At 48.3% G+C, this 14,917-nt stretch overlaps 1 protein-coding gene across 3 annotated transcripts in view; it reads left to right on the forward strand.

Annotated features, from left to right (window-relative positions):
* MAEA (macrophage erythroblast attacher) overlaps window positions 1-5,804 on the forward strand; it is a 48,504-nt gene extending 42,700 nt beyond the window's left edge. For all 3 annotated transcript variants that reach the window (XM_021710916.1, XM_021710917.1, XM_008055057.2), the window contains 4 exons: window positions 2,369-2,477; window positions 2,747-2,880; window positions 4,315-4,510; window positions 4,799-5,804. In XM_021710916.1, the coding sequence (XP_021566591.1) occupies window positions 2,369-2,477; window positions 2,747-2,880; window positions 4,315-4,510; window positions 4,799-4,894 (535 nt within the window). In that variant the 3' untranslated portion in view covers window positions 4,895-5,804. The remainder of the gene's footprint in view (window positions 1-2,368; window positions 2,478-2,746; window positions 2,881-4,314; window positions 4,511-4,798) is intronic.
* Window positions 5,805-14,917: the final 9,113 nt, after the last annotated feature.

The raw sequence follows: 14,917 nt of genomic DNA on the forward strand, positions 1-14,917 counted from the left end.
CTGCAGTGGCTGGGAGCATGCCACTGCACTCCAGTCTGGGCGACAGAGTGAGACTCCAACTCAAAAAAAAGAAAAAGAAAAATTCGGCTGGGTTTGGTGGCTCAACCTGTAATCCCAGCGCTTTGGGAAGCCAAGGTGAGTGGATTGCCTGAGCCCGCGGGTTTGAGACCCACCTGGGCAACTTAGCAAGACCTCATCTCTACAATAAATAAAAAATTAGCCGGGCGTGGTAGCACACGCCTGTAGTTCCAACTACTTGGAAGGCTGAGGCGGAAGGATCACCGGAGCCCAGCAGGTCGAGGCTGCGGTAGCCGGGAGCGGCCACTGCACTCCAGCCTGGGTGACAGAGTGAGACTCCAACTCAAAAATTAATAAGTAAATTAAATAAATAAAAGAAAAGAAAAAAGAAAAATTCAATGTCATTTCGTGTTTTTTACATGGACTGTGTATAGTTTGTTAAAGAAAAGTCACTGTTTCACGTCCTTGTCCCCTGTGGATACACACTGGGTCATTCTCCATGTCACGTGCTCTGAGGGACTGACGGCCCAGTTCTCTGCGTGTCAGCTGGATTTTGGCACCATAAGATCCAGAAGTGGCAGCAGCTACTGTAGGGCTGTCCATTTTTGTCTTGGTGTCAGGACTTGCAGGTCCGGGATACGGTGTGTGAGCTATTCAGCTTGACTCCAGCAGGTGGAAGGTCATCTATCTGGGGTTCTTGTGAGATGAGAGGTGTAAACCAGATCATGCAGTTAGAAGAATTCACAGATATTGTTTAGCCGGGTGTGGTAGCGTGTGCCTGTAGTTCCAGCTACTTGGAAGGCTGAGGCGGGAGGATCACCAGAGCCCAGGAGGTTGATGCTGGGGTGGCTGTGAGCGTGTGTGCCACTGCACTCCAGCCTGGGCGACAGAATGAGACTCCAACTCAAGACCTCATCTCTACAATAAATCAAAAATTAGCCGGGCGAATTAAAAAAAAAAAGAATTCACGGAGGTTGAACACTTGTAACTAAAGAGACCAAATCACCCCTGTATTAAGCTTGGGAGGATAGATGGCCAGTTGAATAAGCAGCACTGGCTGGACCATCTACTCTGGACTGTTTAAGGGACAGAGGCAGCATTGGGTCGAGTTGTGGTACAGTGCTGGTAGTAGGGAGTTGTACGATGAGCCTGTGTTAGCACAGTGATGAATTGTTTTCTAGGAGGGATCAGAATGTCCAATGGGGCCTCCTCCTGGACTCAGACTCATGCTCACCCACCTGCTCCCAGCTCATGCGGTCTCTCAGGCCTCTCAGGTGTCAGACTCCCAGTCGCTGCCACCTTCTCTTAGCCCACCCTGTGGGCGGACAGCCATGTGGACTTCCTTGGCTGTATCCTGAGCCTGGACACCCCCTCATTCGCTGCTGCCCCCTCTGCTCTCCTGTGGGGGCTTCAGCCACATGGCTGCCTTGTTCTCCTTCTGGGGGCTGCTGGGCCACTTCCCATACCAATGCCAGTCTCTGTGCAGACGTCACATTCGTCCTGAGGCCACTGTGGGCTCTGGCACCTCCTGAGCTTCATTTGTCCTGGGTCTTACACCTTGTTCCTAACAACACACAGGGCTGACTTCTAGGTGGGACTTGGGGTCCCTTGGTTCAGTGTCAAGTCCCTGGGCAGAGGGGCCATCTCAGGGGAGGGGCTTTGAGTACAGAGCATGTGGTGCTGGCCCAAGGACATGTGTGAGAACAGGCTCACCCTCAGGACAGCTGGTGAGACAGGGGGCACAGAGCCCAGAAGCCCAGAGAAGGAGGTCCCTGTGCACGAGACATGAGAATGGGGGCCTGGATGTAGCAGGGGTCCCGTGGGCTCTCTCCAGGCTGGGATCTGGTCAGGAGCCTGTGTGCAGCCTGCAATGTTGGCTCAGGAGCCACCCAGCTGCTTAGGACCGAGAGGGCCGGACTGGACCCATGCAGAGTCCAGTCCGTGGACCCGGGTGAGGCTGTTGTTCTTTGGGGGTCATGCTGGGGATTTGCTGCAGAACAGCGAGGGGCTACAGTTGAGAGACTAGGGCCTGGGGATGAGTATTTGGGTCAGTCAGAAGCCTTGGGTTTGGCTTCGTTGTGAATCAGAGTCACATGGGCAGGCTGGGGCAGATCCCATTTCTGCTCAAGTGTCTTCCATGTGGGTTCTGTGTGCGGGCCACATGCCCATCCCCTTGAGGAGGGGGTGGCTGAGTGACTGCCAGCCCTCTGGTGAGCCACAGCCTTGCTGTCCCTGCCCATCCAGGCCCCTCAGAGTGAGGCCCTTTGTACCTTGATCCTGACATAAAGACCGTGAGCTCGGCCATACATTCAAAATTGCAAACTAAATGTGCCAACATGTTATTTTTTAGACATGCAAGAAAGCACTTCAGTCAAGCTGAAGGGAGCCAACTGGATGAAGTCCGCCAGGTCATGGGCATGCTGGCCTTCCCACCGGACACACATATCTCCCCATACAAGGTATGCTGTGCCCCTGTTGTCGCTGACAGTGGGTGTGCAGCATGTGGCTCCGGCATTGCAGTCCTGTAAGGTCCTGGGGGAGCTGCTTGTACACACCTTGTTCTGTTGTCCAGACCTGCCTTTTCCTGTTGTTTCCATCTTGCTGATGAGAAACTTGACTCAACCTGCGCACTGATGGTGCCTACCCTGCCACTGCCCATGTTGTTAGCTGTCCCTTCCAGGAGCTGCCCTGAGAGGGTCCCCAGCACCCTCTGCCCTGTCTCTTCCAGGATCTCCTAGACCCAGCAAGGTGGCGGATGCTGATCCAGCAGTTCCGGTATGACAACTACCGACTGCACCAGCTGGGAAACAACTCTGTGTTCACACTCACGCTGCAGGCCGGTCTCTCAGCCATAAAGACCCCGTATCCTCCCTGAGCACGGCAAGTCTGGGCTCATGTCTTTGGTAACATTTTAATAGGCTTACCCACCCCTTCCCTCCCTTTCCCGTCAGGGAGACACAGGCTGAGTCCCACCACAGACATCCCTGTGCTGCCCCTCTTATGCCTGCCCACTGCCAAGTCAGGGATTTTGGAGAGGGGTCCTCCGTGGGGCAGGGAACACCTCCCTGCTTCAGCCCCATCCATCACCTTCGGTGTCACCACGGACACCTTGTTCATCTAGAACAGGTGTGTGCATGTGTCCTGGCAGCTGGCACAGGAACCATTCCCAAGAGTTTTCCCATCTGAGTCCCAAGGGTCCTCTAGAACTTTGGTTAGTCTGAACGCTCCAGTACCAGCAAGCTGCTTCTTTTCAAATTAGCTCATTAAAAGGGGGTCATGCATCTGGCAGACAACAGCCCCCCCTCTAGAGAGCTGAATGTGGTCCATGCTGGATCCTCTGAGGCAAGATGGTCCTGACCAGAACTGCCCTCAGTTCTTCCCAAAAGACTCCCATCTCCGGCACTCTACCTGCATGACTGTCATTAGCTAGAACTGTCACCTACCGCTGGGCACCTGGCCAAGCCCTGAGAGTGACAGGACAGTTTCCATTAAGGAGGCTCAGTCCTTCAGTACTCACTGTCTCTCATGTGACTGACTCTAACCTTTGTATAAGTGACTCTGACCCTACTGTAACTGATTGTCCTCTGGCTGACTTTGTGTCCTGTGACTGACTGTCCTCCTACGGCCAACACTGTCTCCTGTGATCAACTCTGTCTCCTGAGGCAGCCTCTGTCCTCCTGTGGCTGATTCTGCCCTCCTGTGACCGACTCTGTCCTCCTGTGACTGACTGTCTCCTGTGTCTGACTGTCCTGTCTTTGACTGACTCTATCCCACATGTGATGGAGTGTTTCACCTGTAACTCACTCTGTTCTCATGGGACATGACTCATCTGGAGACTCTTGAGTGTTCTGGGACCTCTGCTGGTGCCCGGCTATGCTGGACTTTGAATTGAGGGTGAAACTTGCTCGTTCTTACCATCTCTGTGGAACTCTCTCTGGAGAGTTAGAACCTCTTGCTCAATTCCTTTCCTAAGTTCCATAAGGATGTCCCTGCTGTTGGGGCTCTGGCCTCTGTTACCTTGAGAGAGTGCAGGAGTGGGAGTGAGTGGTGGATGACCGGCCCACCTGGCCCTGTCCTCTGCAAGAGGGGCTGGAGTAGGGAGAGTTCTAACCTCTTGTCTCCTGTCAGGCCTATGTGAGGCTGTTTTACCGTTGGATGGAGCATTTTCTGTGTCTTGAAAGAGAGCCCTGTTTGTTTTTTTACACGGTGCCCACGTGGCTGTGAAGGCACTCGGAGCCTAGCACATGGGTGGCCGCAGGGGTCTTTGTCTCATCCCTTCCTTAACTCAGTACACAGACAGTGCTACAAGGAAGATGGCAGTTCCAAGAGCCCTGACTGCCCTGTATGCAGCCGCTCCCTGAACAAGCTGGCGCAGCCCCTCCCCATGGCTCACTGTGCCAACTCCCGCCTGGTCTGCAAGATCTCTGGTGACGTGATGAACGAGAACAACCCGCCCATGATGCTGCCCAATGGCTACGTCTACGGCTACAACGTGAGCGCCAGGTGCCAGGGTGGGCCAGGCTGGGCGGGCTGTCCCCTCTTCCTGTCTCTGCCTAACGCACTGGTCTCCGCTGACGTTGGAAATGGGGAAAGGGGTGGGGATCAACAGGTGAGCCATCCCAGGACTCCTCTGACAGGTGTACCTTGGGGAAGTAGCTTTGCATAAGAAGTTGGCTTATGCCCTGATCCTCTGTGATGGGGATTTCATTGAGACCCCAAGTCATATTGTTATATACGCTGTATTTGCTTGTCTTGATGCATGCCCGGTCTTATTTTTCAGTCCCTGCTTTCTATCCGTCAAGATGACAAAGTTGTTTGCCCAAGAACCAAAGAAGTCTTTCACTTCTCACAAGCTGAGAAAGTGTACATCATGTAGGCACCGCGTCGCCAAGCTCGCCTCGGGGGCCAGGCTCTGCGGCGTGGAGGCTGTGCCTTCCTCCTGCTGTCAAGCCCAGCCTGCCGTGGCGCTTCTGTCTCCAGCGACCAAAGATCAGTGAGCAACGAGAAATACTCTTAGGAAGAGCGGAATAAGGTTTAATAAGTTTGTACTTGAAACAACATTTTGATTGGTAAGATTTTGTAACATAAGTCAACTCTTTGATGCTTCTGAAAAGTACTTTCAGCTTTCAAAGGAAACTTTCTTTAAAGACAGACCTAAACACCGAGGGAACCTTTAGAACATTTCAGAAATAGGAATCGGTGATCTTCTCGTGTTTCTCAGTTCCTTCCCTTCTGCTGATAAGGGGACTTGGAGCATGGGCTGGTCCTTCACCACTTCCCGTTGGCCCTGGCATGGCCTGGGATGGTGGTGACTGAGCTGGCCTGACCTGCAGTGACTCGTGATGTGGTGCCACGAGGGACATTCATGACTTCATTCTAGAGCTGCTGCCAAAATGCCCAGCACCTTGGCCCATGGGGATGCTGGCTTCAAGGATGCCTGCCTCCCCTGTGGGCGGTGTCCATGGGTGCACAGGTCAATGTCACCTTCCGTGTGCCGCCTTACTTCTTGCTTTGAGAATGTATTCACGTGGAAAGCCACTGGACCAAGTTTCTGCAGAGGCCTTGCTGTATGGTTCCGTGACTTTTAGAGTCTAAACACTATTCATCACAGAAACTAATCGTTCAGTTGAATAAGTACTGATGACTTTTCACAACAGATGAACCATTGTAGTTTACACAGAACCGTACTGTAGAGGTTTGTATTTAGCGCTTATTTTTGCATGTTGATGTTGATTAGCTAATAAACTGTAAATGTAAAACATGTTAATAAAATGTTTTCTATTTCTTATTTCTGTGTGAGGCAGAAGCTAATGTGTGTTTCTGACACCCTGAGCTGTGTTCTGCTCTTCCCTGGGCCAGTTAGCAAAGAGGGCTGGACCTTCCCCCATGGATGGGGGGTGGGGACTGAGTGTGCAGCCAAAATGGAGCTCGGTCACAGCTAGAGGCCACGCCAGCCCAGACAGCACGGGAATGGGTGCTTCTGTCCCAGCCCAGCCTCACAGAGCCCACCTCACTGACCTTATGAGAGCCACCTTGAGGGACAATGGCACCTGTCTCAATTCCTGATGTTGCAGCTGGTTTCTGCTGGCCCTGCTGGTACCCTCCTGGGGCATAGGTGGCACAGGCTTAGAGCATCACACTGCCCCAGTTGGAGAGCTACGGATTCTGCGGCTGGATTCTAGCAGACTCCGTTGCTGCTTCCTGGGGCCTGCAGGCCATGGTCCATTGCAGGCAGGGGCTCAGGCTGCAGCCACCGGCAAGCCAGCTCCGGGATCCCGAGTCCAGGGCTGGGGCTGGGAGATCTGGAGGCCGAAGCCACTGACCTGCCTCCTCTCCCTAACACCTACTTTCTTTAGTGCCCAATTCTGTGGCCAGCCTTGTGCCTGCAGTCCCAACTCTTGCTCCATGGCACAGTCTTGGCCACTCCATAACCACCATACAGCTACAGCTCAGACACATTCATAGGCATTCCTCTTCTGGGTGCGTATCCTGGTCAGGCATCTGCTGAAGTAGACACCCGCGGTGCCCGCTGCCGACCTCTACTTCTGCGGTCTGCATCCCAAAGCCACAGTCTCCAGGTCCCCACCCTGTGCTCTGCTGCAGGGTCTCCCAGGATTCGTATGGTCACGTTGTCACGTGCTGCCAGTCAGCCCTTCCACACCCAGGCAGGGCCTGTGGCGGGCCTGGTGTCTGCCTCCTGCGCCCCTAACAGCCGGTGAGAGGATGCAGAGGAATGATGTCAGCTGTGCCCAGGACCCCACCAAGCCAACCTCGGCTGGCAATGCTTCCACCTCAGCCTCCTGAGTATCTGAGGCTACAAGCGCACACCACAATTCCTGGCTAATATTTTTTGTTTTTATAGAGATGGTCTTGCTATGTTGCCCAGACTGGTTTCAAACTCCTGGGCTCAAGTGATCCTCACACCTCAGCCTCCCAAAATGCTGTGGTTACAGATGTGAGCCACTGCATCAGGTCCCTTTGTTATAAAGTGTAACACATCAGAGTGCACATGTTCTAATGTTCACACAACGAATTTCCACATTGCACCCGCATGTAAACACCACACGGACTGTTCCAGCCCCCAGCTCCTTTCCTAGTCAGTATTCTGGCAACTGCTATTCATCAGAGTTCAGTCAACTCTTGAGCTTCGTGAAAACGGAACCACAGCATGGGATCCTGTAGCTCAGCCTAGCTTGTGGGCGACTCACAGCACAATTCCATTCTGCTCGCAGGTGTGTGTGTGTGTACATCAGTGGAACAGCATGGCACATCATTGGACATCTGGGTTGTTCCAGATAAAGCTGCTGAGAAAACCCATACATGACTTCGGCCAGACACATTCCTTTGAAGGAAGACACTGAGGATGGCATCGCTGGGCCTGTGTAACAGCAGACACTGAGGATTGGCCGGAGTGGTTGACTTGTATCCACCCGCGTGCAGCATGTGCACCTCCTGCCTGCTCCATGGCTCCATGCCCTCGTCTGCACTGGGCATCGTTAACTTTAGACCTCCTGTTGGCTGGCAGTGTTGCCTCGCTGGGTTCTTTCTTAAAAACTGAGGTTAAAACTACATAAGGGCCGGGCGTGGTGGCTCACGCCTGTAATCCCAGCACTTTGGGAGGCTGAGGCAAGAGGATTACCTGAGCCCAGGGGTTTGAGACCAGCCTGGGCAACATGGCAAGACCTCACCTCTACAGAAACAACAAAACAAAAACTACACACATCTTAAGGAAAAACGATTCAGTAAATCTTAGCAAATGTACACCTGTATATAACCAACACTTAAGCCCAGGCATAGACCATTCTCATAGCCCCAGAAAGTGACACTTTGTATTTTTGGGGCTATTCACAACCCCTATGCACAGTGCTCTGATTTTTCACCATAGACTAATTGCATCTTTATGTAAATCAAATCATAGAGTATGTACTCTCTCGTGTCTGGCTTGTTTCATTCAGCAAACGCTTTTGAGATTCGTCCACTTTGTTGTGTGGATCAGTTGTTCCTTCTTTGTGTATTGCCGAGCAGTAACAGTAATCCTATTCCATGTTTACACATCACACATCCATTCTCTTCTTTTTTTTTTTTTTTTTTTTGAGTAGGAGTCTCACTCTGTCGCCCAGACTGGAGTGCAGTGGCCGCTCCCGGCCACCGCAGCCTTGACCTGCTGGGCTCCGGCGATCCTTCCACCTCAGCCTTCCGAGTAGCCGGAATTACAGGCATGCACTACCACGCCCAGCTGATTTTTTGATTTATTGTAGAGATGAGGTCTCGCTGCCCAGGCAGGTCTCGAACCCGCGGGCTCAGGCAATCCACTCACCTCAGCCTCCCAAAGGTGCGGGATTACAGACTGAGCCACCGAGCAAGGCTCCATTCTCTTCTTGATGGACGTTTGAGAGGTGGTTCCCTGGCCTTTTCTATTACGAGTAAAGCTGTTATGGACATTTGTGTACAAGTCTTTTTGTGGACGTTTTCATTTCTTTTGGAAGCAATTCTCCTGACGTAGAATAACTGAGATGTGGTATTGCTGTATGTTTAATTGTATGACTGCCAGAAATTTTTCCAAAGTGGCGATACCACTATACACTCCAGCAGTATATGAGGGCTCCACTTGCTCCATATCTTTGGGCTTGTCATTCTTTCTCATGTCATTCAGGTGGGTGTGTGCTGGGACCTCACTGTGGTTTTCATTTGCTTTTCTTTGATGACTCATGATGTTGAGTGCCTTTTAGTGTGCTGACTGGTTATTCGTATATTCTAGTCTTTTACTCATTTAAAATTGCATTATCTTATTGATTTGCAGGAATTATTTACATACAAATCCTTTGCCACATATATGTATTTTTTTAAATATAAATTTTAAAAATATATATTAAGGCCAGGCGTGGTGGCTCAAGTCTTTAATCCCAGCACTTTGGGAGGCCGAGGCGAGAGGATTGCCTGAGCCCAGGGGTTCGTGACCAGCCTAGGCAACTTGGTGAGACCTCGTCTCTGCAATAGATCAAATCATTAGCCGGGCATGGTAGCGCATGCCTGTAGTTCCGGCTACTTGGAAGGCTGAGGCAGAAGGATCGCCTGAGCCCAGCAGGTCGAGGCTGCGGTGGCCGGAAGCGGCCACTGCACTCCAGTCTGGGCGATACAGTGAGACTCCAACTAAAAAAAAAAAAAAAAAATTACAGGCATGAGCCACTATGTCTGGTTGACAGTGTGCCATTTGATCAGTGGTTTTAACTCTTAAGTGCAGTTCAGTTTATTAATTTTCATTAATGCCTTTCTATGTTCTAAAAATTGCATATCCCAGGGTCACAATAATATTCTCACAACTTCTAGAAGATTTAGTTTCAGTTTTTTTTTCTTTTCTGGTGATCCTTTTGCCTCAGCCTTCCAAATAGCTGGAATTACAGATGCATGCCACCACGACTGGCTAATTATTATTTTTTATTTATTACAGAGACGAGGACTCACCAAGTTGCCCAAGCTGGTCTTAAACCCCGGGCTCAGGCAATCCTCTCACCTCAGTCTCCCAAAGTGCTGGGATTATAGGCGTGAGCCACTGTGCCTAGGTTAGTTTTAGCTTTTACATTTAGGTCTATGACAGATCTCAAATTAAGTTTTGTGTAGTGTGAGGAAGAGCTTGCAGGTCATTTTCCACTCCTGTCTATATACGTTTATATGTTTATTCTATTGTTCCAGCATCATTTTTTAAAAAGACTTCTTGTCCTGTTAAATAATATTGGCTCCTTTGGTTTTTTTGTTGTTTTGTTCAAATCAGACTGTGTAAGTTTGGGTTTATTTCTGTTTTGGTTTTTTTTTGTTGTTGTTTTGAGTTGGAGTCTCACTCTGTCACCCAGACTGGAGGACCTTCTGGGCTCCGGCGATCCTTCTGTCTCAGCCTTCCAAGTAGCTGGAACTACAGGCGCGCACTACCACGCCCGGCTAGTTTTTTTGATTTATTGTGGAGATGAGGTCTTGCCAAGTTGCCCGAGCTGGTCTCGAACCCACAGGCTCAAGCAATCCACTTGCCTTGACTTCCCAAAGTGCCAGGATTACAGGCTGAGCCACTGAGTCTGGCCAGTTTTATAGTTTTTAGTGTATATACTTTGCACATATTTTATTGATTTCACTCTCTGAGTATTTCATGATTTTTTAAATGCTATTAAAATTTAACCTAATTATTCATTGGTATTATATAGACATATAAGTAACTTCTGTATATTGAACTTATAAATATTGCGACCTTACTAAACTTATTCGGTTTTTTGGGTAAATTTTAAGAATTTTCTAAATACACGATTGTACTAGCTAGGACTGCTGGTAATGTTAAATAGATGGGGTGGGAATGGACATCCTTGTCTCATTTCCAATCTTAGGCAGAAAGCATTACATTTTTTTTCCCCGCTCAAGGTTTCACTTTGTTGCCCAGGCTGGAGTGCAGTGGCACACTCATGGCTTACTGTAGCCTTGACCTCCTGGGCTCAGGTGAGTCTTCTGCTTCAGCCTTCTGAGTAGCTAGGACTACAGGCACACACCACCACACTTAGATAATTTTTATTTTTTGTAGAAACAAGGTCTCGCCATGTTACCCAGGTTTGTCTGTAACTCCTGGTACAAGCACTCCTCCCACCTTGGCCTCTGAAGTGGTGGGATTACAGCCATGAGCCACTATGCCTGGCTAGCATTCTTTTACAGTGAAGGATGATGTTTTTGTGGGCTTTTCTGCAGATGACCTTACCAGGCTGGAGCAGTTCCGCCTGAGTTTCCTACACGTTATTATCACGAATGGATGGTGAATTTTGTCAGATGTTTTTTTCTTCATATAATGAAATTGTCATATGATTTTTCTCCTTCTGTTTATGGAGAATTACATTGATTGATTTTGAATGGTTAAACTTTGCATTCCAGAGATAAATCCTTTAATCATACCGTATTATATTTTTTTATTTATTGATGGATCTGACTTTCTCATACTTTGCTAGAAATTTCTGCAAGTATGTTCTTGAGGGTTATTGGTCTGTGATCTCTCTTATAGTGCTCTTGTGTGATTTAGTATCAGGTATTCAAAACTCATGAAGTGAGTTGAAAAGTACTCCCTCCTTGTGTATTTTCTAAGAGTTTGAGTAAAACTGTTATTTCCTCCTTACATGTTTGATAGAATTTTTTTGAGATGGCGTCTTGAAAGGTCACCCAGGCTGAAGTGCAACAGTTAGTCGCAAGCAGGAACATGGCTCACTCAGCCTTAAACTTCCGACTTTAGATAATACTCCTCTCTCAGCCTCCCGACTTGCTTTGATTACAGGCATGAGCCACTGTGCCCAGCTCCCTTCTTTTGGACTGAATATTTCATCATGACTCTATTTTATCTTTGTGGACTTATTGGTGATACCCAATTTGTTTGTAGTTGTTCTAAAGGTTCAGTGTACATCATTAACTTATCACAGTGTACCTTCCAATAATAATATACACTTGTTAAAGTACAAGAATCTTAGAACACATACCACTGCTCCTCCCTTCCTGTCATTTGGGCTAATGCTGTCATGTTTCTTCTACAGATGGTATATATGATACAATATGTTGTTACATTTTCTCAAAGCAGTCAATATTTATAAAAGTAACTTGAAATATATTTACCCATATTACTATTTACACCACTCTTTATTCCTTTTTTTTTTTTTTGAGTTGAAGTCTCACTCTGTCGCCCAGACTGGAGTGCAGTGGCACACTCCCAGCCACTGCAGCCTCCACCTGCTGGGCTCCGGCGATCCTTCCGCCTCAGCCTTCCAAGTAGCTGGAATTACAGGCATGCGCCACCATGCCCAGCTAATTTCTGATTTATTGTAGAGACAAGGTCTCACCAAGTTGCCCGGGTGGGCTCAGGCAATCCACTCGCCTTGGCCTCCCAAAGTGCTGGGATTACAGGCTGAGCCACCGAGCCCGGCCTCTTTATTCCTTTTATAGATCAAAGTTTTCATGTGGCATCATCTTCCTTTCATTTTAAGAACTTTCTGTAATAGTTCTTGTACTTCAGATCTGCTGGGCATGAATTCACTTCATTTTTGTCTGAAAACATTTTTATAGCATCTTAGTGTTTGAACGATATGTTGCTGCATATATAGCTCTATTGATTTTTTTCTTCTACTACTTGAAAAATGTTCCATTTTCTTCTGACTTGCAACTTTTTTGGCCAAGAAATCTGTGATTTCTTATTTTTACAACTCTATATGTAGTATGCTTTTTTTCCCTCTGTTTTTAAGATATGTCTTTGTCACTAGTTTTTTTGCAATTGGATGATGTGCCTTGTGTGTTTTTCTTTATCTTGCTTGGGTTTACCATCTCAAAGTTTCAGGTGGTTCTTTTTAAATATCTAATCCTCAATAGTTTCTCTTGGCTTTCTCATTTTGTTTACTCACTAAACACTCAACAAATATCGAGTACCTACTGCGTCTGGCATCACGAAACACAGATCCCTGTTCTCATGAAACATGTTTTAGGGGTGAAGAGATAAAAGCTCAATCAACTAATAAACAAGATTACAACCCTTATGTGACATGCGTGTGGCACAGCCCAGGAAGGTTTTGCTCTTTCCCAGCGATGAAAGCCACTGGAGGGTTTTGAGCAGGGGAGCCTTTCTTTTTTTTGAGTTGGAGTCTCACTCTGTCGCCCAGACTGGAGCGCAATGGCCACTCCCGGCCACCGCAGCCTCAACCTGCTGGGCTCCGGCGATCCTTCCGCCTCAGCCTTCCAAGTAGCCGGAATTACAGGCATGCGCTACAACGCCTGGCTGATTTTTTTGATTTATTGTAGAGATGAGGTCTCGCCAATTTGGCCAGGCGGGTCTCGAACCCGCCGGCTCAGGCGATCCACTCACCTCAGCCTCCCAAAGGCGCGGGATTACAGGCTGAGCCACCGAGCCCGGCAGGGAGCACTCTTGGAGGTTAGCATTAAGCAGGCGGAGAGGAGAAACGGGACTGGACAGAGGGAGACACCCCGCTGAGATGCTATCACCACAGCCCCAGCCTACAGGAGTTCTGAAGATGGGATCGCCCTCAGAACTATCCAGTTTTGGCTGGAGGGCCACGTCTTTGGATTTCTTCAGTGATCAAAAATTGAATGTGGGCTGCCCCAGAAAGATGGTGAGATCTTGGGCAAGGCCTGGCAGAGGTGGCAGCTGATCTGAGTGAGTGGCGGCGGTGCTCCCCCCCTGCAGAAGTGGGCCCCATCCCAGCATCCGCCGTGGGTTCCAGACAAGCCTCTTTGCGACCATCACCCGGCATGGAGGTCAGCGCTGGTGCTCAGCAGCCGTCTCTGCTCTGGTGGCTGTTGTTCTCTGCCTCTTCCCTTCAACTTCCTGCTTGGTTTCCCATTACCAGCCTGAAGGCCACTTTGCTCTGGCGACTTGACTCTCTCCTAATGTCAAAAGCTTCCCTTTAGTGGAATCCTATTCCCCTACTGCTCGCCAACTTCTAAAATCAGGATCAAACGCTGTCACCGGCTTCCCTGGGCCACATTCGAGGACTCCTGGCCCTTCTCCTTTTCCGACAGCCACGAGGGGCCCTTGACCACCCAGTTCCTTGTGCTGCCAGCAGATGTCGCTGTCGCTTTAAGGGCAACAATTGTGCACCGCGAGTCGGTCAAAAGCCAAGTGGTCGATTTGGGCGATGCTTTCATTAACACCTCATTGCCCGTGATGTTAAATAAATAATACTAGGCAATGATAATAATAATATGATGATGATGATTTTGTTGTTGTTGTTGTTTTGAGTCGGAGTCTCATTCTGTTGTCCAGGCTGGAGTGCAGTGGCACAATCACAGCTCATGGCCACTGCAGCCTCAATTTTTCCTGGTAAGTGGAACCACAGGCATGCTCCAGGATGCCTGGCTATATATATATTTTTTGTAATTGTAGAGTTGAGGTCTCACCAAGTTGCCTGGGCTGTTCTCAAACCCCTGCACTCAGGCGATTTTCTGGTCTCTGCTTCCCAAAGTGCTGGGATTACAGGCGTGAGCCATTGTGCCCAGCTATGATGATGATTTTGATGACATAGCTGTATTTTCATAGCCTGTCCATGCTGGGCCCATCACTTCTGACGTGGAATACTCAAGTAAAAGGAAAAACAGGAACGGGCAAGAAGTGCCCAGCCACTTGCTTTACAGGATAGGAACATCGCTATGTGCTCAGCGCTACTGTCATGTATTTTGAGGGGGATAGTAAAGATGTAAATGAGCTCAGTGAAATAGGGTTTGCTTGCAAGGAGTGTACAATCTCATGGAGATTCTATTTTCCTTTTTTATATAATAACAATTTCCCTTTCATAGGGCTCGCTCTATGCACTTCACATATATTAACTCAAACTTCAAAACAACCTCGTAAGGCTGGGAACTGTTATTGTCCCCATTTTGCAGAGGAGGAAACTGAGGCACAGACAGGTTAAGTAACTTGCTTATGGTCACGCCACTGATAAGTGGCAAGTCTAGGCCTGAACTCCAGGCAGTTTGTTCCAGAATGTGCATGACATGACATCTACTGCCTCTCTTCATTAACAATTTCAGTACCTTGGTGGTCACCAAAGGAATTCTCATGTATTCAAGAGTATGTTATTAGGCTTTACAATTTATATAACTTATGTATTAATTGTTGAAAGTATGGAAAATGTAGAACAATGCAAATAGGAACATTGGAAATCAAGTACTGCTCAGAGATCACCAGTATGAATATTTTTACACATCCTAAGTTTTTCTATGCATATTTCTAATATTCTTATTAGCATACAGTATTTAAAATGTGATATTGTGCTATAGATTGTATATAACAATTCTAAATGTAATTTTTAATGCCTAATGCTATTTTCAGTTTAATATCAATTTACTTATATAATTTTCCATTCTTTCCTCATATTATTAAATG

This window comes from Carlito syrichta, unplaced genomic scaffold (assembly GCF_000164805.1).
Source record: "Carlito syrichta isolate Samal-C Ts95f unplaced genomic scaffold, Tarsius_syrichta-2.0.1 Scaffold301644, whole genome shotgun sequence".
Classification (NCBI taxonomy): Eukaryota; Metazoa; Chordata; class Mammalia; order Primates; family Tarsiidae; genus Carlito; species Carlito syrichta.